The sequence below is a fragment of the Sceloporus occidentalis genome, unplaced genomic scaffold (genome assembly GCF_023333645.1).
Source record: "Sceloporus occidentalis isolate IW3139 unplaced genomic scaffold, rSceOcc1.0.p SCAF_7, whole genome shotgun sequence".
Classification (NCBI taxonomy): Eukaryota; Metazoa; Chordata; class Lepidosauria; order Squamata; family Phrynosomatidae; genus Sceloporus; species Sceloporus occidentalis.
In genome coordinates, this window is record NW_028316987.1 from 20,514,871 (window position 1) to 20,540,681 (window position 25,811).

Here is a 25,811-nt window from a genome sequence, read left to right on the forward strand (position 1 = left end):
GAATGGTTGTGGAATGGTTAGACTGAAAATGTGGAAGAGGGAAGGAGTTTTAACAAGGTGTGTGTATGATTTGGGAGTACTGTCAAAATTGTTTGTTTTCACTAGGGTTGCCAGGTGTCCCTTACTGTAAAGGATGTCCTCTATTTACGGGCAGGAAAGCTTATCCCATATAAGCATCAAATAAAGTGGATGTCCCCAAACCTGTATTTTTAGGTATTGGTCATACACACAGCCCTCAAATCACCAAATGTTGAGTTGGTCTGTTATGAGCATGCCTAGTGGTTCCTTAGTGCATTTCCTTAGCGGAAGTAAAATTCTTTCTCTGTCCATGTTTCCAGGGAATTGTGGGTTCCTATGAGATCTTGCAGGGGCTTGGCATTCTCATAAGAGTCCTATCTCATATGTCCCAGACAGTTCTGACAATCCCTTATTGCTATTTTGAAAAGCTGCAAACCTAGGGTGTATACACACAGCAGATACAAAGCAGTTTGTCACCACTTTAACTGCCATCACTCTAACCTACGGAATCGTGTGATTTGTAGTTTGGTGAAGCATGAGACCTCTCTGACACACCAGGCTGAATACCTCACCAAACTACAAATCCCAGGATTCCACAGACTGGAGTCATGTCAGTTAAATTGGTGTCAAACTGCTTTATTTCTGCAGCATGGAAGGCCTGTTAGTTTCCACTTGAATTAGAGATCTGAAATTTTATAGACAACTAGTTTAGTCCAAACCACTTAGCAGAATTAAGTATGACGAACTGGATCTCATACCAGATATAACAAATATCTGCTGGGACAGGATTATTCTGGGGTAAAAAGAATGTGACGGTTAAGCTGCAAGAATTTCATTAAGTCCTTCTCTTCTGAGGGCTGGGTGATATTTGCCACACCGTGTTATGTGATGACACTAGGTCTGTCCTCAACCAATCATGATGGCAAGGAGCTTTTGTCAAATTGTGATTTTAAAACAAATAATCTGGACAATGGGAAGACCCAGGAACAAACTGTTGATTTGTCAGGGAGATTTTAAATGGTCAAGGCCACTTTGGTTGGTCTACAGCCAAAAAAGTTCCCTACGCTGTCCTCTGCTCAAATACCTGATAAGGAACTGAAGGTAAAAAATATTGAATAGTTACACAAATATCCTCGACTGTTGGCAACTCTGCAGCCTGGTTGTGGACACTCTCTCTGTTTTTGTATTCCTAAGGAAGTAGCAATATAAGGTTGGTAGACTGCATTTAGTTGGGTAGGTTGCATGTTAGGCAGGCCTGAGATAAGTTCTTATTAATGAGTATCCTTCTGGCAGAAGATATGATGCTTCTGGTTTGCTCTTCTAATTCATTATTTTTTACTCCAGTTGCCAGTTAGTGGTGTTTCAGGGCCTTAAGCAGAGGTCTCTTGGCCAGTCTTGTTTCTTGGTGCCTTTTGCCATTGGAACTCATCCTCTCTGTGGCTTTTCCATGAAGATTTTGAAGTTTATCGCATGGGGCATAAACCGTTCCCCAGCGCGTTCTAACGGGGACGAGCGTGGGCGCGCATGGAGCGCGATGGGCACCGGTTGGGGCCCAAAACGCGACTTTATCGCACGGAGGAACGCCGGCGCGCGTTCCCATTGCGTCCCAATTCTGTTCCAGAGGGCGCCACAGTCCCCAGAAATAGCGCCCTCTGGAACAGAATTGGGACACAATGGGAACGTGCGGCGGCGGCGGCGGTGGCATTCCTCCGTGCGATAAAGTCGCGTTTTGGGCCCCAACCGGTGCCCATCGCGCTCCATGCGCGCCCACGCTCGTCCCCGTTAGAACGCACTGGGGAACGGTTTATGCCCCATGCGATAAACTTCTTTGAGTGATAGTATCTGTTCCCATGTGAGAGGCTTGATGGTATTTGTAATGGCATCAGTAGGACTTTAGGCAGATATCATCTGCTATGCAAGGTATATGTTCTGCCACTGAACTGTGGCGTCTTTCTTGAAAATCAGTGTTTTTGTGATAGCAGCTAGAAGAATATGGGTTTAAAGAATATATTCAGTTTCTACAAAGAGTTTATTAAAAATATGTATAGAAGAAATTTGATATACCTCTTGTTCTTAAGGATTTGGTATGCCAAAACTGTATAAAACATGTTAGATTTTGTTTGTTTGAACAGACTGTTGTCTATCTCTGACGCATTTGTGATAGCTCTTTATAAAGCGTCTAGATAGATTTTGGCCTTGGAAATGGTTATCAGCAAATAAAAATCCAGTTTCTCAGATTCAGCACCCCTTGTATCCATGATATGGATCATCTCTAAGTAATAAGGCACGGAATACATTTTTGGAAAGGGCAGCATCAACCACACAATGCTCAAGCACAAGTGGTTTCAGTGAATCATGCTTTTTCAGTGAACAAACAAAATTTGAGAATTAAGTCTTAAGGAAAATGTTTGATTTTACCTAGACACACAAATGTGGTAAACTCAAACATTTCATATAGATAGATAATCAGCACCTCCACACAGGCTGTCCACTTAACTCTATAACTAACCCTTTTAGCACAAATTTGGCAACATTTCTAACTGAAAGCACACCCCTCTGATTTTGAAAGTATTCAATTATTCCAAAAGTGCTACTTTATGTGGTTTGAATTTGATAGATATTTTTTTAAAACATCAAACTAACTTCTTTTTTCAAAACTCAGATTTTGAAGTGGGAGTTATATACTTATAAGATTTGGGTTTGTTTTTTTAATCTGAAGGTCGCAATATTACCTTTCCAGAACCAAATAGTTCTGTATCTTCACTAGTGCACACTTCTCCTGTTCATTTCAGTAGTAAGCTAAAAAGAAGAATTTCCTGGTGGTCTATTTCTATTATTATTTTTATTAGCAAGTAGCAAGAATATTTCTATATTGCTTACAGATGTACTAAGCAGTTTACAAAGTGTAAGCTAATTTTTATAGTTTTTTTGGGGGGGTTTTGGGCTATGTGGCCATGTTCTAGAAGAGTTTATTCCCGACGTTTCGCCAGCATACCCACAAAAAACTATGGAGGCCAGCCATGAAGGCCTTCGATTTCACATTGTAAGCTAATTGCCCCCAACAAGCTGGGTGCTCATTTTAGCAACCTACGGAAGGATGAGAGTCAATCTAGTGCCCCTGGCTAGTGTTGAACTCACAACCTTGTGATTTGTGAGTAAGTGGCTGCAATACAGACATTTAACCCCTGTGCCACCAGGACTCCATTTATTGTGCGAAATTTTACATGTGCTACCTAGTTATGTAACTACCATGGCTGCATAGCTAAGTAACATCTCCTAGCCCAATTCTTCATCAGTCCTGACTGACCAGGCATTGGCTGCTGTAACTGACTGACAGAGGTCTATTCTTGTGTCAACTGAGATGCAACAGACTGATGTTTCCACCATCTCCTGCTACAGACCTCTGGTGCAAGGACGAATTGCAACAGGGATCCTGCTTCTGACTGTCACATGGGAGCTCTCTTTTGGAAAGGGGATAGAAAACTCTAGGTTACTCATTCATAATTGTGATTTTGAATTCCAGCAGTTGCTGTTGTTGCAAAATTGTAAACTATTTTTACTATGGGCAGCTTAATTTGTGTTTTAATACGTACAGTATAATTAATTGTGTTTTACTGGTTTGTTGTTGTTATGTGTCTTCAAGTTTGCAACTTATGATGTCTTTAAAGTGAAACTTTCACAGGGCTTTCTGGGACTGAGAGTATGTGACTCCCCCAAGATCACCCAGAGTTTTTTGTGACAGAGTAGGGCTTTGAACCCTGATCTCCAGAGTCCTAGTCCAACATTCAAACTACTATGCCATGCTGACTCTCATTTTACTGGTACCTAAGAGCTTATCACACAGCATTTTAAATTGGCTCCAGCTTCCCGAGCTGGAGCCAGGACATGGAATGGAGGTGGGAATTATCACACACTAAATCACTGCCACACTGCCGGCAGTCATCAGCCTGCATCCCAGCCAGGTTCAAGCCATGTTCCGCCAGCACTTTTTACAAGTTGGAAGGCTTTCTGACTTCTAAAAAGTGCTGGCAGAGCGCAGCTGAGACCAGGGCTGATGGTAGCCGATGATTCAGTAGTGATTTAGTGTGCAATAAAATGTAAAAGTTTAAATGCTGAGTGTTAAGATCCTTGGTGTTTTAAAAATTATTTTTGAAGCTGTCTTGCATCCCGACCATGTCTTGCATCCCTACCATGGGAAAAAAGTGGGAAATAAATCAAATAAAGTCATCTTGATCTCCTTGGAGAAGGATTGGGATATAAATACAGTTAAAAACAATTACACTGACGTTTTAAAAGCCTAATTTTCAGCTATTGGACTTGCATAGCTAATGTTATATACAAAAACTGTTAATACTATACTTTGATAGGCTTTATTTTCTTTCACTTAATTTTGGCTATTATATTAACCTGAGTTATATAGTTGGTCTGCCTTATCCATGGATTTTTTTTATCCACGGATTCAAGAATCCACACCTTGAAAATATTCCAAAAAAGTATAAATTCCAAAAAGCAAACCTTGATTTTGCCATTTAATATAAGGGACACTATTTTGCTATACCATTATATTTAATGGGTTGTGAGCATCCACGGATTTTGATATTCATGGGGGGATCCTGGAACCGAACACAGTGGATAGCAAGGTCCCATTGTATTTGTGTGTGTGTTAAGAATGACCCTTTGTGCACAGTGCTATCAGTTTCTTCCATTATGACTCCAGTCTTGTGGGATGCTTGCTAGGTTCTTGCTGATCTAATGCCATTACTGTAAAATTACACTATACTGCAACAATTCAGCCAATATTAGGACTTTTTGCCTTGTTTATTTCCCTTGCCCCTTCATTCAGATCGAGATTGGAATATCTAACAGATCATTTTATTTAGGATACAGATGACTGGGAGCAGAGAAAGTTGTGACTCTTGTTGATTTTGCTGTCTTGACTTTTTTCAGATCACAGCAGTCAACCACAAAAGTAAGAGACTTTGAACCATGGAAGATTGCACTCATTGTTTTGGCCATTGTTTTTGCAGCAGCGATCGCCATCGGCCTCCTAATTTATTTTTTGCAACACGGTAAATATTATTTGTACTTTCAGATTGCAAAGCTGCTTTCTGAACAGGAACCTGCTTTTGTGTTATGAATGAGCAAACTCCTTCCTACCATTTAATAGCCAGAATCCCATTCACACTGATTATTTATAACACTGTTTTAACAGATATGGCTGCATCCTGTGGAATCCTAGGATATGTAGCTTGGTGAGGCATGAGAGCTCTCTGGCTGAAAATTCTATGTACCTCCCACACCCCTAATTGCAAACCCCAGAATTCCATAGGATATTGCTATGACAGTTAAAGTGGAATCATAGCATTATAACTATGTATTGTGAATAGGTAAGTGGAGAAAATGTGACTTATTTTTCAAGCTGATCAGATGTTCTTGCTTCATAGGTGCACACTAGGATCACAGACGAGTGGTTTAGGGTGTATGCTGCATAGTGGTTGTCCTGGGAGGGAAGTGGTGGGACAGGGCTCTCTCTTGGAAATTCTGGTGGCTGCCATTAAAGCTTTAATTGAAAGGGAGAGATTGGTTGGGGCATGAGGTCAGGGTACTATTGGTGGTGACCATGAAGATTTTTGAGGGAAAGGGCAGAGAAACTTGAAATTCTTCTTCAGTGCAGGTTTTAGTGTGAACCAGAGTTCAACTCCTCTTCTTTGAGGCAAACTTTAAGAGTCCATGAAGCTTGTATCTGAGTCTTAGCATGGCAAACTTTGTTGGCATCCTGAATCTGTTTATCTCCCAGCACTCCACAGATAGTAATGGGTAACATCTTACATATTTGGTACACCCATTCTCATACCTCTAGTCACTACCTGAGGCTAAGATTGCCTTTCCTTTCCTTTTCTCTGTCCACTGGATATAGTGTTTGTTTATCCTTCACCCTTTAACCCATTCTACATTAGTTTATGAAGTAGGATTTGTTAGGGTTAGTTGATAACAATTTCCTTATTTTGAGTAGAAATTAATATTTAATAAAATACCCATCCACATGGATGAAAACTTTCTTCCCATCCTGCTGCCAGTGCTGCCTGACTGCACAGCATATGACAACTTCCAGTGAAATACTTCAGGCCTTCCCTGTTAACCTGATTTTGCTCCAGCTTTGGCAAAGTTGCGGGAAACCCAATCTTTTCCCAAAACCTTAGGATTAGCAATGGGTTCATGACATGTGAACAGCTGGATCAGGCCTGAATTGGGCCAGCTGTTTGCACACCAGGTGCCATGCTATCCCCCTTCCCTGTGTTGCGCAGCCCAGGGAAAGGAGATGACCTGTCCATGGAGCCACTTCTGTGCCTGCAATAGCTCTGTGGTTAGGCTACCCACTGTGCCACTACTTCTCCTGAGACCAGTGAGAGGATAGGTGGAGATACCCTCCCCATTACATGTTTGGGGTCTCTCCATGTGATTAGGGGGTCCCTCTTCTCATTGATCACAAGGGCAAACCCACCCTCAGAAAAAGCACCAGTGCACTGGGTGGCCTATCCATGGAGTTCTTGCAAGTATGGGAGCAGTGTCAGTGGCTCCAAGACAGGGAATGGGCCAGCTATGCTGATGTGATGGAGGCCCAGCTGACCCCTATGAACAACACTGCATTGCCACACCAGATTTGGCCCAGTGTGTGCGGCTACTGTTGTGGCTATTCCAGGGCCAGTTCTGGAGTAAAATACTCTGGGACAAGATTGGCCTTACAGGCAGTACAGACAGGGCACAAATCTCTTTTAATCTGATTCAGTTTTGCAGTTTAGATGCATTTAGAAACATTTACCACAGAAAGTTAAAGTCAGGGAAGACAGAAAGTAAACACTGCCTTAGGATTTTGTGTCTACACTTACTGATGTCTGAACACCTGGCACAAAGGGATAACACCCGAAACACATACACCAGTGGTGGGAAACTGTGATCTTCCAGATGTCTTTATGTGTGAGCCTTTACCATTAGATATGCTGGTTAAGGTTGATGGAAACTGTAACCCATATCATCTTGAGAGATAAAGCTACACAACCATGAAACATACAGATGTTGTAAAAAGGCACTCCTAACATCTACTCCAAAAGATTAAAAAATGGAATAATTTGTGGGTAATATATCCTTGGGGAGAGATAGCACAAAACCAAGTCTTTTCTTCTAACTATTGGAGTATATGTACTTAGTCAAAAATGTCCACACCTTGAGAATGTGACATTCATCTTTTCAGCACAATTGTAGGAAATTAGTCTTCGTTGCTGAATGTTACACACTTCACATACACTTCCCTGTAGGGATGGGTTTTTGCCTGGTCTTTCTTGTGGCTGCAACCCCTCACTCAGCATTGGATAATAATCAAGAGTAGGTGTCCTCAAACCATGCACATTACTTTCTGGGAATACATGACACATCTGTGGGAGGAAAGGTTAAAAAAATCTTGGTACAGTACATGCATCAAAGCAGTGTCATGGTTGCTTGAATCCAGCTATCACCTACGACATTCATGAGAGAAAAACTAGAGTCCTGTGGTTCTTTAAAGATGACATCAAATCATAGAATAATTGAGTCAGAGCAGACAGCAAAGACCATAAAATCCATATCCTTCTCATGCAGAAATACACAACTAAACCACTCCAGAAAGATGGCCATCCTACCTCTGTGCAGAGATCTCTAAAGAAGGAGAGACTATGCACTCTCTGAGACAGTCTGTTAAGCTGCTCTTTAATTAATTTTAATTAATGAATTAAAATCCTAATTAACATTAGAAATTCTTCCTAATGTTTAGGTAGAAACTCTTTTCTCATAATTTGAATCTATTGGTTTATGTTCTAATCTCTGAATGAACAGAAAACAAGCTTGCTCCATCCTGTACATAACATCCCTTTCAATATTTTGAAAAGCCGGTCATATTTCCCCAGTCTTTTCTTCTCCAAGCTAAATATATCTAGCTCCTTCAGCCATTTTTCTTAGGGCTTGGTTTCCAAGCTTTTTACCATCTTGGTTGCTCTCTGCCAGTAGATTCAAGCTTGCCACTATTCCTTTTGATCTGTAGTGCCTTGACCTGGATACAGTATTCCAAGTGAGACCTGATCAAAGCTGAATAGAGTGATACTATTGCTTGATCTGGATGCTCTACTCCTTTTTGATACAGCTTAGAATCATATTGGCTTTTTTGGCCAACACATCACACTGTTTATCGCATATTTATTATGGAACAGGAATTCTTAGACTAGAGTATGAACAGTACTGTAGGATGGTGTGTTATCTGTCCTGCAGAGTAAAAAGCAAGTTAAAAAAAAAGTTGTGAGGACACGTTGCCAGGAAACAATGCAGTATTATTTGAGAAAAAGGCTACACAATTGTGAAAAGAAGTGAGAGGTACTGAGCATTAATCTCCAGAATTTCATAGTCTAAAACTTAAAGCCACAGTATTTGGAAATAAGTCTTATTGAACTCAACTGGACTGTTAAATATGTATAGGATAGTATTGTTAAGTCATTCAAAACATTGGTTATGAAATCAAGAATGAAATTCTAGATACATTCAGAGCAGGTTTTACTGCACATTTGCCTAGAAACTTGGCTATTTTGCTTTTATATCAAAATTAAGCTGATAGGAGGAGGGCAAAACGTACTACTATTCCACATTTATTTCACAGTGTTTAGATACTTCAACCTATTTTTCCTCAGCCCAGGTCTGATAACAGAAGCGAGCTGAGCTTGGAAAATTAAACTGTCTTAATACAGCCAAACATGATGAAGTAAGGTGGAGAAGGAGCTCGCAAAGCCCTCAACAGCACACTGTTCACATGAGTGAACAGTGTGATGCGGCAGCTAAAAAGGCCAATGCTATTTTAGGCTGCATCAATAGAAGTATAGTGTCTAGATCAAGAGAAGTAATAGTGCCACTGTATTCTGCTTTGGTCAGGCCCCACCGAGAATATTGTGTCCAGTTCTGGGCGCCACAATTCAAAAAGGACATTGAGAAACTGGAGCGTGTCCAAAGGAGGGCGACAAAAATGGTGAAGGGTCTGGAAACCATGTCCTATGAGGAACGACTTAGGGAGCTGGGGATGTTTAGCCTGGAGAAAAGAAGGTTAAGAGGTGATATGATAGCCCTGTTTAAATATTTGAAAGGATGTCATATTGAGGAGGGAGCAAGCTTGTTTTCTGCTGCTCCAGAGAACAGGACCCGGAACAATGGATGCAAGCTACAGGAAAAGAGATTCCACCTGAACATTAGGAGGAACTTCCTGACAGTAAGGGCTGTTCGACAGTGGAATGCACTTCCTCGGAGTGTAGTGGAGTCTCTTTCCTTGGAGGTCTTTAAACAGAGGCTGGATGGCCATCTGTCAGGGATGCTTTGATTTGGATTTCCTGCATGGCAGGGGGTTGGACTGGATGGCCCTAGTGGTCTCTTCCAACTCTACGATTCTATGATTCTATGATAGGTAACTCCTCTGCTTTGTAAGCAAAAGGACAGGTTTGAGTTCATACATAAAATACATAATATGCACCACATTGGCTTTCAGATCACCCTATATGACAAAAGCGTGGGATGTCTAATCACTTGCATTTTGTTGTCCTGGAAGGATATAGAATGCTGACATAAAAACATAAAAGCAAAACTTTTATTGCTTCTTCTTTCTTTTACAGATGAGAGGTTATTCTATTACAATGGTAACTTCAAAGTCAGTGGCGTCCAGTACAACAGTGCTTTGTCTCGGAAATCCTCCGACAAATTCAGAGATTTAGGAACTTGGATCGAAAAACTGGTAGGTCTGTGGATTTTTCCCGTCTGCCTTTATTGTTCAAGTGCCCATATTCTAGGAACCAGAAATGGTAGGCTGTGCTTTCCCCATTATCCTGCTTTTTATATTATTTGCCAGTTGTTAAAAATATGTCACCCACTCCAGGGCTTGTGTGTGAAGTGTGAAGGCTAGAGTTCTGTCTTGGTTATTGTTCTGCAATGTTTATATGAGAGAACGGATTACTTTTTTAATACATTTGGAACACCTAGGGCAAAAGATTGCTCTGATTCACTTGTGCTTGCAATTTTGTTGTTAGAAAAACCTAGTGTTGTGCCCATTTCCTTCTGCTGCCAACCTTACACTTAATAATGGGCCATAATAAGCCTGAGGGCAGGGAACCATCTAGTTTAATAATAATAATAATAATAATAATAATAATAATAATAATAATTGTAAGCTGTTCTGAGAGCCTTTGTGACTGAAGAGTGGGGAATAAATACTCTAAATAAAAATAAATTAAAAAATAATAGGTTTAAGGGTAATCCAGATCCTTGGACATGGAAGAGCTTTTGGTAATTCTGCTGCAATATGATTGCCACCTAGAACCTGGTTGTTTTTAAGCTGCATGAACCCTTGATGCATTTATTTGCCACAATTTTAGATCATGGTGATAAAATTTAATTGGTTACAGGTTTCCGAATGTGATTATATTATCTATGTGAAGCATAATCAGGGCACCATCTTTGCTTTAAGGTATGCAATACCTGTCCAGTCACCACAGGCAAACAAGTGTTCAGTATCCTGTTCTCTAAACATCATTTATTCAATTTATTCAGGTTCTGTTGATCTCGATATTGTAGGCCTAGATTCCATCCCTTATTTTACAAGGTTGTGGGAGGACACACAAAAGATGCTATTGGGTTGAAGAGTGTTAAGCTTCTATTGGAAGATTAGGTCTTATCTTTGCTCAGAGAATGAATTCTAACATCTCGTTCATCATTAGAGAAGAGTACTGAGCTTTGTATTGGAAGAGTTAGGTCTTCATCTTGTTACTCTAAATGTGTGAGGCTTGTAGAGCCTTGACTGACAGCAATAGTCTGTTTTCAGTTAGTTTGAAGAATACTCAGCTTGGCTTTGTGAGAGGCAATAATATATGCAGGATTCCAGCACCAGCTATTCCAATAATAACTGATGAAGACTCCAAGCATGGGGGAAACCAGGAATGTAGCCAAGGGGGGGGGGTTCTTGGGATCTGGATCCCCCCTTCCATTAGAAAAATGAATGGTGCGTGCTGCTGCGCCACCGTGCCCAAGCCCCATTATAATGGTGGCACTTAGTCTGGAACCCCCCCTTCCTAAAATCCTGGCTACGTCCCTGGGGAAACTATACAAAAGGGGTCATTCCCACTTACCTCCTGAATTGCTTCCTGCACCGAATCCTGAAACCGGTTCTGCAAACAGCTTGGTTCCCACTATGTTTGTGCCGGTTTCAAGAATCGGTACAGAAAGTGACTGACAGCTGTGGCTTCCCCACCATGCCTCCCTCCATCCTTCCTTGCTATACTAGGGGCAGAAGAGAGGCCGGGGCAGAAGGAGAGAGGCAGGCTGGGAGGACAGAGCACTGAGGACGGAGCAGGCATGGAGTCTGGGTAAGCCGCTGCCAGTGGGAACCAGGGCGGATTTGAATTCAATTCAAATCCACCTGGTTCCCACTTGGGCTGAATCAATTTATTTCCAATTAAATTGATTCAGCCCCCAAAATACCCCATTTTACTAGCATACTTTTTTGACACGGGTTAAATAGATAAACCCAGGTTAAATGGGTAGAAACTATGGTCCCGCTTTCCGAATCGCTTCAGTGATTCAAATTAAGTGGGAACCATGGTGGTTTAAATCGGATCACAACCTGATTTAAACCATAGTGGGAACAAGGCCAAAGATTTAGTAAAGAATAGCACACACAGAAAGATAACTATTCATATTTTACTTTTGAGCACCTGTCAAATGTGCTGAACTAGGTCCAAAATTTAAAGTTGACATATTGGGGTTTAGTCCAAAATTTAAAACTATTCTGTTTGGAATCCAAGGTACTCAAACTATTCAGTCATTACAAACAGCTTGAACCCAAGAGAATAGTCCATGTCTTCAGCTGTTCGCCAATACTAACCAATAATCATAGATAACCTAAAACTTGGATTATCGTCTGTTTTTCCTTAAACTTTGGTGGCCCAATTGTTCTCTTCCTTGCTCAGAGATTGCATTGTTGGTTGCAGTTGCCTATCTACTTATCTAGGAGAAAATCCCATTAAACCCAATAGTGCTTTTGAGCTGACATGATTTAACACCATTAGAGTGCTATAGGCTATTTTTATTTTTATTTTTTTAAATATAGGGATTTGGACTTCTTTTTATTTTTATGAGTCCTATTAAGGATAAAATCCTTTGCTCCACTTTCAGATACTGTAGAGTCTCCCATAATTCACTGTTATATGTGATTAAATACCCTTATTTTATTGTATGGCACAGTCACAAATGGAATACATGTTTTGTCTACCTGTGGCCTGATGTCACGCGGAAACTCATCTAAATCCTCCTCTGTTTCTTGAGCAAACTTACTTGGATATGTTATTTAAGGTGGTTAAGCCAGCAGTGGCTTGAACAGGAAGCATAGGGTTTTGACCCACACAGAATGAATTCTTTTGGGAGCAGCAGAGGACACCATACCTCCGCATGCCAAACTTCCCCTGTGAACACCTAAACGAAGTGTGAATAATGCTTTTGATTTGTTATCATGCCAGAGGTATGCAGGAATGTCAGAATTCTTGCCAGAAATATGATGAGACAGTTGTACCAATCAGCTTCTAGAGACTTACTGGAAAATCTGGAAATCATGATCCTAAGGTGGAGCAGAGATGAAAAGGAGCCAGTGATGAAAACCTCCACTTTCCTAATCATTAGCCATCTCTAAGGATAACAGTGACAGTCTCACCATCTCCTAGCACTATCCTGCTTATCTGTGCACCATACTAGGCCTCACAACTGAAATGCAGGTTTTAAAAAATATATATGAATAGTGCCAATGCTCAATATGTTTGTCAGGGGAGGGAGAGAAGAGAACTATTTTGATCACAATAAGCATGGGGTAGAATGTAATTATTTCTTCCCTTGCTGTGGTCTTGAGAGAAAAAAACTCTCTTCTGAAGCTGGTATTTTTTTTTTTGCGGCAGATCAGCCATTGGTACCAATGAAAATAATAATAATAAATAATAAAAATTTTATTTATATACCGCCCTTCTTAAAATCAGGGCGGTGCACAGCAAAAACACATCAATACAATAATACAATTATACAAAAATGATTAAAACAATGCAATAAAAATAATAAAACTCATGCCGGCAAAACAGCGCTGACCGGGGGGGGGGGGGGGAGAGTATTCAGGGAAGGTCAGGGGTAAGCCTGCTCAAATAGAAAGGTTTTTAGTCCCTTCTTAAATTGGGCTAGGGAAGTGGCTGAGCGGAGCTCGAAGGGCAGCGAGTTCCAGAGGGTGGGGGCCGAGATAGAGAAGGCCCTCCTAGAGGTGGAAGTGTATTTCCCCTCTGGAACTCTTAATAGTTTAGTTAGATAAAAAAGTAGTATTAGAGCAGAGCAAGCAATATTCTGAACATTGAATTGCTGACCCATGTGCACTTGTGCAGTTGAACTAGGATGTATAGTTTAAGGATGAAGGTTTTGTGCTTCCACATCCTCTCTCTTGAGAACTATTGGTCCCAAATTCCTTGTACTTATTTAGAAAGAGTAACTACATGCAACGTACCATATGAATCAGGGATGCTAACTGAGAGTCAGTTGGTGGCCACTCTTTCTTTTACTGTATTTAAAGAAATATAGTAAAAAATGAAGGGGTTGTCATCCATAATTTTAAAATAATATTTCATAATATTCCATATCTAGGGATGGGACTGTGGTACTGTGTGGAATTTGTACAATTCCTTTTACAATTAAATTGTTTCCCCTCCTATCTTCTCTGCAAAATATATAAATTATCTTTGAACTTGCAAGAGGAAACCAGCCCCCAGATTCTGAGTACAGTCACCTTCTCAAGGTTCACTTCAACTCTGGGCAATGTTGATAATGTGTAACCATTAAATATGTTTGTTCACAGATACCATCTATTGCCTTAAGCCACCCTTAAGCTTTGTTTCTCCTATTTCTTTCTCACTATAACAAGCAAAACCTGAACTGAAGCAGTGCATAGTTAATACTTTATTTTAATCTGTTATATTTAACCTAGAATTATTGTTTTGGTTAAAATACTCACGTCCATAAACATAAAATATATCACAATATAGTAATGCCAAAGTTAGTTTAGTTAGATAAAATTTTGGCTTATGCCTTTTTTATTCTTAATTTCAAAATGGCTAATTTATTTTTGAATCTTGTCTGTCAGACATAAAGAGAGACTGTAGTCTGGTGAGCGCTTGTATCAGGAAGGCTCAGTATCATACATTGTGTAGACACAGCTGTGATCATGCAGTTCCACATCTCTCATGGTAACTTCCAAGTTCCCAGAACAGACTTCCATGGCCATAAACTGGCTGGGGAAGCGATGTGCAGGCAGCAGGACAGAAGGAGTGTAGCTTTTGAGGGGCAAAATGAGGGCATTGCACGCCAAATAAGAATTCTGCAGGTGAAACAAATTTTTTATTTGATTCCCAAATTTCTAGCATTTCAGAGAGACACTGACAACCATTCACACCTAGAAGTCTTATATTTGCTGTGTTTCCATTTCATTGGTAATTTTGCCTGCTCTTTTTCTTTGGATGCCGAAACTTGGTTTTGGAATGGTCAACTGAAGTTTTCAGTTACTGTGATGCTGTGCTGGCCAAATGGCCGTAATAAAGTTATTGTTACTGTGATGCTAGAAATTTAGGGACTGAGGGAAATTTTTTTGGGAGAGAAGCAGAATTCTTATATGTGGGGTTAATTATGTTATTTTGCCCTCTTCCCCACAGTTAAACCCTGTGAAACACTGAGGGAACACTATCATTGTAGTTTGGTAGTTTGGTAATGTGTAGTTTGGTAAGATATGAGAGTCAGCTAGGGTGGTTGTTTGAGTATTGGACTAGGGCTCTGGAGATCAGGGTTCAAGTCTCTGCTCAGCCATGGAAACCCACTGGGTGACCTTGGGTAAGTCACACCCTCTCAGCCTCAGAGGAAGGCAAAGGCAACCCACCTCTGAACAAATCTGGAGAAGAAAATCCCATGAGAAGGTTGCCATTAATCAGAAATAAAAACTACAGATCCCAGGATTCCATTAGATGGAGCAATGACAGTTAAAGTGGACTCAAAGTTCTGTAACTGTGGCATGGGAAAGTGCTTTGAAAAGAGATCTGGAATCAACTTCCATCTGCAATGTCTGAAAAAGGACACGTGTGTGTAACTCCAGGTGACACATGCCTATGTCACCAGCAGCCAAGTTTATAAATGGATTAATAGCCTTATTGTGGAGATCACATAATGTTAGTCATTACTATGTCCTACTGATTTCAGTGGGTCTACTCTAAATATGACTAAATTGGAGATGGGTACATTTTGTTTGTATGACCATGGGTCAATTTGCCCTGTCCGAACAACAGGAAGGAACTAGCTATGTTGCCTGTTCTTTCAGATAGGATTCAGTTAATGAGAATGATATGTAAATGATAGTAAATAGTTTAAGATAATTAAGTCTAAAGCAAATTGTAGACCATTAAAGAAGGACACTTAAATAGAATGTATTTGAAATTCAGATTTAAGTACAAAGTGAATCACACTGAGTGGGAGTGGGTGAAGAACAAACTCTTTTACATACTAAATGATGCTGTGTCCTGAGTCAGGTCTCACCATACATAAAGAATCATTGAGTTCCCCTGATGCTCCTATGACTGATTAGTGAAAAAGGAAACATTATGTTGGGAACTTCATTTTATCAGGACACATTTTAATAAAAATGAATGTGCTGGCACCACTGTGTAGCAGGTATGGTCATATAGAAAAAAGGCACTGTCGTAACAGTCCTCTTTAAGTAAATAACATTTGCCACACCTCAGATGAAGTTGTAGTGCTTGTCATACTACTTGGGAAAGGATGTATTAGAAAAGGAATAAACAAGGGCTAGTAAAACGATCAAGTGTGCAAGTGTGGAAAGCCTTCTCCAGGTATGGTACAGAAAAAGAAACAATTATGAGACAATGTGATGGACATCACTATGTACACATTAGAAAAAGTTAGAAAATATGAGTGGGAAACAGTAATTTTGAGTAGTTATATCATGTGGAATGTGGAATGCCATTGTTATTTATATTTCTTTAAAAACAAACAAGGGCTGGGTATATTGCTAAGGTTTTTTTTAAAGGGTGAAAATCTTTGGTCTCAGATTCCATGATATTCAATAAGACTGATACATTTTAAAGAAAAGATCAAACAGGTTTTGGATAGGATCACAAGGCAATTGAGGACTCCTATTTTACGGACCTTACTGGGTTGCATCATTTTTAGTCATACTCCAAATAGACATATTGAAGTCAACTGCCTTTCTTCTATGATTTCAGAGGATCTGCTCTGAATAAGTTTGGAACTGTGGGAACAGCTGAATTCATGTGCATTTTAGTCCAGTTTCTGCAGGAACAGACCAGATGCCTATGAGTCAATCTATCGATCTATTCTAGAGCATGTCAGAAAAAAGCATATATGTACATAATAACTGAGCCAGTATTGTTAAAGTGTCAAACCAGGACATGGGAAAACTCTAAAAAAATCCCATTCTGCCTACTAGGTAATCCTGGGCCATTCACAGTTTCCTGGCCTTGCTGACTCACAGGTTTATTTTGAAAAATAAAATGATGATCTTGAGCTTCTTATAAAACAAATATCTCAGTGATCACTTGTTACTATGGACTGTCAAGTTAAATTCAATGTATAGAGACCCTATGGATGAGAGAAGAGAGCCAGTGTGGCGTAGTTGTTTGAGCGCTGGACTAGGAGACTTGGAGACCAGGGTGTGAATCCTGGCTTGGCCACAGAAATCCACTGAGTGACTTTGGGCAAGTCACACTCTCTCAACTTCAGAGGATGGCAATGGCAACCCACCTCTGAAGAAACTTGCCAAGAAAACCCCATGATAGGTTCACCTTAGGGTCGCCATATGGTACACAACAACAACAAATTAATGAGAGACCTCCAAGAGATCTGGTTACTAACAGTCCTACTCAAATCTTGAAGATTCAGGGCTGTGGTTTCTTCTATAATGTGGTCTTCCTCTTTTCCTGATTCTTCCTATTTACCAAGCTTTGTTGTCTTTTCTAATAAGTCATGCCTTCTCATTATGTCTCTAAAATACAATAGACTCTGTTGTGGCTGCTAGTGAGTGTTCACTATTAAATTGTAGAAGTTGTGCCTATTAATGAGTGTTCAGGCTTGGTTTTCTCTTGGACCCATTCATTTGTATGTTTGTTGGTTCATGGTACCTGTAGAGCTTTTCTTCAGCACCACAGTTCAGATTTCTTCACTGTCCAGATTTTACATCCATACATAGTAACTGGAAATACTATGTGGCATGGATGATGTTGACTTTAGTATTCAATGGAGAATCTTTACAGTTGAAGATCTTATTTAGATCAATGGTTATATGCACCTTTCAAAGTGATAAATTGTTGTTTCCTTTTTAAAAGCCCATTAAATAAACCAGAACCAAGTGTGACAAAATGCAAATACTGCTGTGGGAAAGTTGCTGAGGACAACTCAATTATGTGTTTTCTTGAGTTATAACAAACCTGAAGACAAAAGGCAAACCACACATATATTTAAACTGATTTGTCTCCAGTATTATCTGTGCATCTCTCGCTTCACTTTTTAAAGCTGGAGGTTCAGCTTTTTCCTCAAATAAATCTGTCATCTTTTCCTCTCTTTTATATAGTTTTGCCATGTATTGTCTCTGCAGTCTTTTTGTTTCTACTTTGTCATGTAATGTGTTCCCTTGCTTGTTGTAGTAGTCCCACTTCTGGTTTAAGTTTTCTTTTGATTTCTCAGATCTTTTTGAAGAGGTCTCTTTGGCCTGGTACACACTGGTGGCGAAACGGCCGCCCCTCTTTCCTGTATAGTGTTGCCGCAGCAACCATACGGCACAGCAAAGCTGCACAGCAAAAAAGAAGCTGTCTAGAGCGGCTCCTTTTTGCGGCATCTTAAGGGCTGCCCTATGATGCCACTTCCTCTAAGAGATGTGTGGATGCTCAGATGCCCACATGTCATCTACACACCTCCTGTGTGAGTGGTGCTGCTCAATAATGGTACCATCTGCACATCATAGGGCTCAGGAGCATGCAGTTGGTGCACTCTCCCGAGCCCTACTATCGCCGCCAGGACGCTGCTTTGTTTTCCTTTTTTACAGATTGCTTTTATTCACTGCATTGATTATTATAGTAGTTCTCCTTACTCATGTGTATGAGTCATTGAACAGATGCATTCAGGATTTTGGTTCTGTCACTGTCACCTTCATTTTTGCTTCTCATATGTCCTTGATAGCTTGCAGAGTTTCATCTGTCATCCATTGAGCCTTATTTTTCTCTTTGATTATAGTCTTTCTGCTTTCTCTAACAATGTTCCAGGCTTCAGTCCAGAGTTCATCTGGCTCCTGTTCAGTTAGGCTTAGTGGTGTTCTGCAGATTGTATATTGGCATGATAGTAGCTTTAATATTTTTATGTAACTTTAATGTTTTTTCTTTAGCTTTACTCTGGCTTTTGTTTTTGGTAGTCCATGGGCTCTTCCTCAATCTGCTTTGTTTTTGCAGAGATAATGATGCTTCTCCATCTTTTTCTTCCAATTATGTAGTCTGTTTGATTTCTGTATAGGCCATCAGATGATGTCCATGTATACAGTTGCTCCTTGGGTTGAAGAATGTGTTTGTAATAAAAAAATTGTTGGTATTATAGAATTCCAACAGTCTGCGTCATTTCTTAAACCCAGGGTGAATTTTCTTACAATTGAATCTGGTCCGATTCCTATTTTTGCATTCCAGCTGACTTATTCAGGTTTAGTTTGTGTGGAAGGTAATGGATGCTAACCTTGTAATGGCTGCCACACAAAATTGCCCAAAAAGGAAATGCTACTCTATACATCTTTATAAATTAGTCTCTTATTCTATGAGAGCATTCTCTCTTCTCTGTTACATGTTTGTACTGGCTCCAGAGAAATGATATCTGCTACTGATGGCATCTGATTCTTCAACCTGGTACTTTTTGTTCCAATGAGGTAAAAAAATGTTGCTGGCCTTATCAGTGTGTCCCAAGAAGTGATAAATGAATCCTTTTCCTACCTCAGAGCCATATTCTGAGATGATGTGTAGAGCTTTTGTTTCCATTAATTTCGGGAAAGGTTCCACAAAAATGTATACCAGAGGGTAGGTTTCATTCTTAACACCTGTACTTCTGGGTGGCCTTCTGAATCATCATTCTCTTACAGCAAAAGAATTATATATATTTGTTAGCATGTATGTGCATGCTCTCCTTCCCTCCCTCACACACAAACACATGTATGTTACTAAAAAATATCCTTTGCACTTTAGCCCTAAGACAATGAACCAAACTACACAATAAATGGCAAATCTGTGGTGGAATCTCCTTTTTTGCCTCTAGTAACGTACAAGTGTGAGGGCTGCCAATTTCATCCGAGTAATGCTTCCTTCCAAGGTCTACATACCCGAAAGGCACCAGATCCTGTCTGATCTTGTAAGATAAACAACGTCAGTCCTGGGTAGTACTTGGATGGGTGACTGCCAACAAATACCAGGTGCTGTAGAGAGGAAGGAATGGGCAAAAAACGCCTCTGACTAAATAAACTAAGAAATCCATGGGGTCGCTGTAAATCTACAGGCAACTTGGAGACACATACACACACAAAGTTTCCTTCCACCCACATTGTTTACTGATGAAAATCTCAAACACATGTAGCTAGCAACCTTGTCTTTCTAAAAGAAAAAAAATGTGCTTGTATTTTTATTCCTTGGGGCAATTTGTATCCTGGGAGAGGATAATATCAATCACATAAATGGTCCGTGGCAATAGTCTGCTCAATTTTCCAGCCTCCCCCTGCATGCATATATTTTGTTTATTTTAAAAAGTGCCGTTTCCAGAACTCAATTGGACTACAACACCCTGAATTCTCTTAACCATGCTTTCCAATGATTTTTTTTTAGTGATCTGAGGTGTTTTTTTAAGGGGGGGTTGCTTTAATTTTTTATGCTGTTAGGGGAGCAGGGTGTGAAAAACAACATATTAATTTTAATGTGTTAATGACCACTTCATTGACACTGGATGTGATGACTGAAATAGTTGAGTAAACCAGCATAATATTAACATGCTTTGGCATTATGTTCACTAAATGGTGGAGGTGTTGGGAAAAGGAAAATATTATATGTTTCAAGTGTAGGTTTGTGATTTGCTGTGCAGCTGTGCTACTGCCTCATGGTGCTCTCTTGGCGCTGATGTGAGGCAGGCTGCTAGTAGCATGAGAAACAACTGGAGACAAAAGTGAAAGGCTGCAGATGGAAGATTTGACTGAGAGGGATGGCGGTAGTGGACAGAGGGAGAGGGAGAGGAGGATCATAACTGTAGAGACTCTGTCTCGTAACAAAAAATATAATGGGGAGAGGGGGGAGAAAGGAAGAGTACCACTGAAGGCTTTATCTCAGCAGTGTTTTCCCCTTACCATAATTGAATTAGTAAAGCAAATGGGAATGTAACAGTTTGAAAAAGTTCCAGTTGTGTGAGTGTTCTGCTTTGGCAATCCATGGTCTCTTCTGCACCAGCTCCATAACTCCAACTTCCTCTGAGTGAGTGTATGCCTTTGCATTGCTATTCCCAAGCAGGCCAAGGTTGTTCTTACTCCATTCCTCTTGGTTTCTTTAAAATAAATGGCTGTAATTACATGATAACAGCAATTTTTTTAAAAAAAACCTGAAAGTCACGGAGTGAAAACAACCTTGGCCTGCTTGGAAATAGTGAGGGGGAGTGGGAAGAGGAGCAGAATCATGCTCCCTTGCATCACGTGAGTGCCGTCAATTGTTACTGCCACGGAAGAGACCTATCTCACCAGGGGACGAAGGGAATAGGACAGGAACCTATTGATGGATTTTCCCCATCAATGGAAAGGTCCACACAGAAACGAAGGAAATACAAAGCAGCAACTGGATGGATGTGAAGTTATGTGATAAGTACTGGCTAAATACGTGAATATCTTGTTTTAATTCTGATCCACTGCCTCTTGCAATAAAGTTCTGAGTGCCAAGGATTCTCAGAGGGAAAAGTGAAAATGGCTCCTGTCCTTTTAATGGTTGTATAGAAGAAATAATTTCAGCAGGTGTGCTTGTTTATCTGATTGGGTAACATGCAACACTTGCTGAAATTCTCTTTTTTTACACAACCATTAAAGTTAGAGGACCCCTCTTCAGTTTTCAAAATGGCATCCCTACAATTGTCTCACATTGGGCCCTCCCTTTAGCATTCTGAGCAGGCTTTTCCCAGTCTCCTTTGTGTGGTTGTAGTACAACTACTTCAGTAGCTTCAAGTTTGCTCAGAAGGAATTTCCTTTTCTCCTCACCCAGTCATACATCACTCTTCATTGGCACAGGCTTCCTCCTCAGGATTCTGCTTTTGTTGCTCTCCTTCCCTTTGCTTCTTCATGAGATTCAGTGGCCACGATTCTGCAATTTCACCATCACAGATGGGGGGGGGGGGCTTTCAGTCATGCAAATGTCAAAGCAGAGGGAGGAATCTGCTTAGTTTTGTTCATTTTATGGGAAATGGAGAATAAATTTAACTAAACATGGCAGTTCCTCTATTAAATCCCAAAGTTTCTCTTCAAAGTAACATTCAGCACAACAGATCAGAAGTTTTATACTTACATTAGATTTTAGAGCTCACAAAATGGTGAATGAGACAAATCATATATTTTTCATTAACATTCCCAGCTATGGTAACGACTTTGAATGAACCATCTTACCCAAACTAGTGGAGCTTTTTATTGTTGTTTTTATCAAACCTCAGCATATTGATTAGGGCCAAATGTATTTTGATCCAGCAGTTCAAAAAACATAAATACATGGAAACAGATTGTCCACAGAACTTGGGAAATCTCCATGATTAATAACTGTAGAATGTGGCATTATCTCACCACACATTTCTTCACCTCACAAACATAAAACCTCAACATCATTAGTGGCAGCAATAATGTTTCATCCAGATAACTGAGGAGCTTCTAAATAATCATAGGATTGACAGGCATGTAGACATGGAAATATGTCATTCTGAATTCTCTTTCAAAAGCAGCATATGAAAGAAAAAACTATGTTTCAACTAATGGGCAGGACAAATGTGGTGTTAGTGCATCATTTCATGGGATGTACAGACCACCTTTGAGTATTTCTTGCCTAAGTAAATCCAATGAAATTCAAGGGATCACTGTAAGTTGACAGGTGACATGAAGGCACACACAGAGACAAGACAGGAATCAAAAGTTGCAATTTCTGGGCATCTGCTTAGGGTCCAAACCCTAGAAAGTATGGTCTTAGATAAGTGTATGTGTGTGTGTATCCTTTCCAAACCTGTTGTGCTAGGGAACTTCAACATACAGTGCATTCTGAGGCTGCCCTGTCAGAAGTGACTCACATTTTCTTGCCTCCACAGTAGCTAGTAAGTCTGTCCCAATTGCTTTCTTTAGTTTCACTGTCATGGGCAGATAATTATCTCAAAAATCAATGCTAACAGTTTCCATGGAGCCTCCATCCATAGAAGAAGATTATTTTATTTTCAAATTGTCCATCTTCGCATAAGAAGTGTTATGAGGGAGGGGACTCCCTTCCTTGTGTATTGACTTTTACTACATACTGAATATCTTAATAGGGCTCCTAATTCAGCCCTGAACTTGCAGGGAGGGGGCCAATCTAGCCTCCTGTAGAAGGGAATTCCAGAGATTGGGAGTAGCCACCAAGAAAGCTCTTTCTTGTGTCCCTGCTAAGCGAGCTTGGAATGATGGTGGGTCCTAGAGAAAGCCTGAAGATCTTAGGGCTCTAGCAGGTTCATATGGGAAGATACAGTCTCTCAAATAGCCTGGACCTAAGCCATGTAGGGCTTTATAGGTCATGGCCAGCACTTTGAATTGTGCCTGGAAACAAATCGGTAACCAGTGAAGCTGTTTTTACAAGGGAGTTATTTGCTCCCCATAACTGGCCCCGGTCAGCATTCTGGCTGCTGCATTCTGGACCCATTGAAGCTTCCAAACAGTTTCCAAAGGCAGCCCCATGTAGAGAGTGTTACAGCAGTCCAAATGGGATGTAATCGAGGCACGTGTCAATGTAGCCAGATCTGACGTCTCAAGGAACTGACGTAGCTGGTGCCTTTTGCCGGCAAGCAAAAACCTTTTTAATCAGGCAGACTTTTTAATGTAATAATTGTGACAAGGTGGTTTTATATGGTGTGTGTGTTTTAGTTATATTTTAATTTTTAAAATGTTTTTAATGCTAATATTATATTGTTTTAATAAGGTGATTTTTACTGTTTTAAATTTTTTACTGTACATTTTAATTATTTATTTATTTATTTTGTGAGCAACCTTTAGTCCCTTTTTGGAGAAAGGTGGCGTAAAAATAAATAAATAAAGGAAGTGGCCAAGAGTACATTTGGACAGCCAGGGCTAGTGTGTTAACTGCACCTGTTGCTAGAGAGGTAACACATACTGTATCTTAGGTATAACCAGTTAAGACTAGTATAATGCACTTAGGAAAGTATTCAAAAACTTCATATGGTCCGGACTGATGACTGAGGAACATGTTACTCCTTTGTTACAACAGCTTCACTGGCTACCTGTTTATTTCTGGGCATCACTCCAAGAGCTACTTATGCCCTATTTATGAAGTTCTAGATGTCATGGAAGCAGACTGTTTGAAGGACCCATTTTCGCTTTCTAGCTGGTTGAAGTTTGGGAGAGGTCCTTCTCTCAGTGTTGCCACCATGTTTGATGGGGATATGAGATATACTTTCTCAGTGGTCATTCCAAGGCCTCTTACGGGAACTATGATGGTGTCTGCAAATGCCAGAATACTTCAGGAGCAGCCCAGAGTATTCTGGCCCCAGAGCTGTCCAACACCCATCACCATCCCCCATTATCTGGGCACTGCAAGCTGTTTACAATGCATCCCACAATGCTACCTAGCACCGCCATACATCACTCACTCTGAAGTCAGAACAAGGCGCTCAGCATCAATCACATACTGGGTGTCTTGCCCTGATCTCAAATGTGTGGCATTTTGTTTTGTGAGCCAGTAATCCTTTGATAGTCCAAGGAGTTGTATCAATTACTTTACTTTACACTAGTGGTGCAGTGGTTAAATGTCAGTACTGCAGCCACTCACTCATAAACTACAAGATTGTGGATTCAGTCCCAGACAGGGGCTCAGAGTCAACTCAGCCTTGCATCCTTCCAAGGTTGTTGGGGGCAATTAGCTTACACATTGTAAACCACTTAGAAAGTGCTTAAGCCATATAGAAATGTACTTGCTATTGCTATTTGGTCAACATCATAGTATACTTTGAGACTGGGAAAACCTAGTCCCACCTTTTCAGGTGTTATACCAAATTAATTCCTTTATTTTTGTATTCCCCACCTTCTAGAGAAATCTTCCATTTTTGTCATTTTGCTTTTCAAATTATTTTGTTATTTATTTATGTAATGATTGTTTAGCAATGCAAATCATTTGAAAATATTAACCTTAACATCTAAGAATTATTTTTTTAAAAGGAGTACATAAATTAAGGGCTCTATGAAGACCACATATAGGTTGGTGGATGGTCATCAAGGCCAGGAAATCACCTAGGTCACCTGATTGTTCCTGCAATGAAAGGGTAGCTCCTTTTTAGGTGTCTGGATCTGGATTTATGTTTGTATGAAAACCTTTGCATACATAGTGCTGCATGCATTCTCAGTTGGGAATTTCATCTCTCCTGTTCTATTGGCTTTGCTTTATAGAAGCACATCTAAGCAATTAGAATGACAGAAAAATGGAGAAAAGCTATTTGATTAAGTAGATATGTGAATATTTATTTACATGGCAGGAATAAAAAAACCCACCAAACCTGCAATTCATGTGGTCATGTGTATAAACTGATACAGCGGACACATGCACACAGTAGTAACACCTCCTTGCACCAATGTGGATAGGTAATGGGGGTCTCATGTAGATTTCCAAACCCATTTCAGTTTGGATTAAAACCAGTGTGTGTGGTAGTAAAGGGGTCAAACCAGGGCAGGAATACTATACAGTGGAGCTGGGATCCAACCCTCATATAAATTCAGCCTTAGACTTGGTGTAATTAACTTCTAATCCTATAGTTGTTTGTTAAGTGTTCTTCAAGCTTGTCACTTGCTTCTCCTGAATTATTCAAGGTTAGCAGGCTATCTCATTTCTAAAAAGGGTGATTGTGCAATAATTTATGTTAATTCTCTTGATAACATGTTTCTTCCTTATTCTTTCAGTTAGCACTTCTGTTATATTTGGAAACACCAAATGAGTCAGGGAGCATGCCCGCCCGATGCCTCTTCATATGAGCTAAACAATGTTGAATCTGAACTTTTTGGCCTGAGAACAGTTTTGATGGAGAATCTAACTGATTTACTGCGTTCACGTGATAAACTATAAATTCCATGTGACTTAAAAGTTTTTGTTTTTGTTTTAGAAAACCAATCAAACAGAAAACAAGTTAACTCTCTACTTCTGTAAAATATCTAAGGATAGTCCCCGCACTGGATGTCAGCCATTAAGGGAAACACAACTTCTGGGGGACAGGGCTTCTGGGAGCATCATGCATGGCCTTCCTCAGTCCCTGCCCTTCCTTCTCCTCATGTGCAAAAGGACAGGATAGCATGGGGGGGACGTGTGTGGATTCCCTCTATGCCACTCCATCCTTTTCGTCATGAGGACAGTGGGGGGGGGGGGGAC

At 40.2% G+C, this 25,811-nt stretch overlaps 1 protein-coding gene across 1 annotated transcript in view; it reads left to right on the forward strand.

Moving 5' to 3' along the window:
• LOC149309382 (transmembrane protease serine 11C-like) overlaps positions 1 to 25,811 on the forward strand; it is an 89,855-nt gene that overhangs the window by 10,350 nt on the left and 53,694 nt on the right. The window contains exons 2-3 of the mRNA XM_089532238.1: positions 4,966 to 5,087; positions 9,693 to 9,811. Of these exons, the coding sequence (XP_089388364.1) occupies positions 4,966 to 5,087; positions 9,693 to 9,811 (241 nt within the window). The remainder of the gene's footprint in view (positions 1 to 4,965; positions 5,088 to 9,692; positions 9,812 to 25,811) is intronic.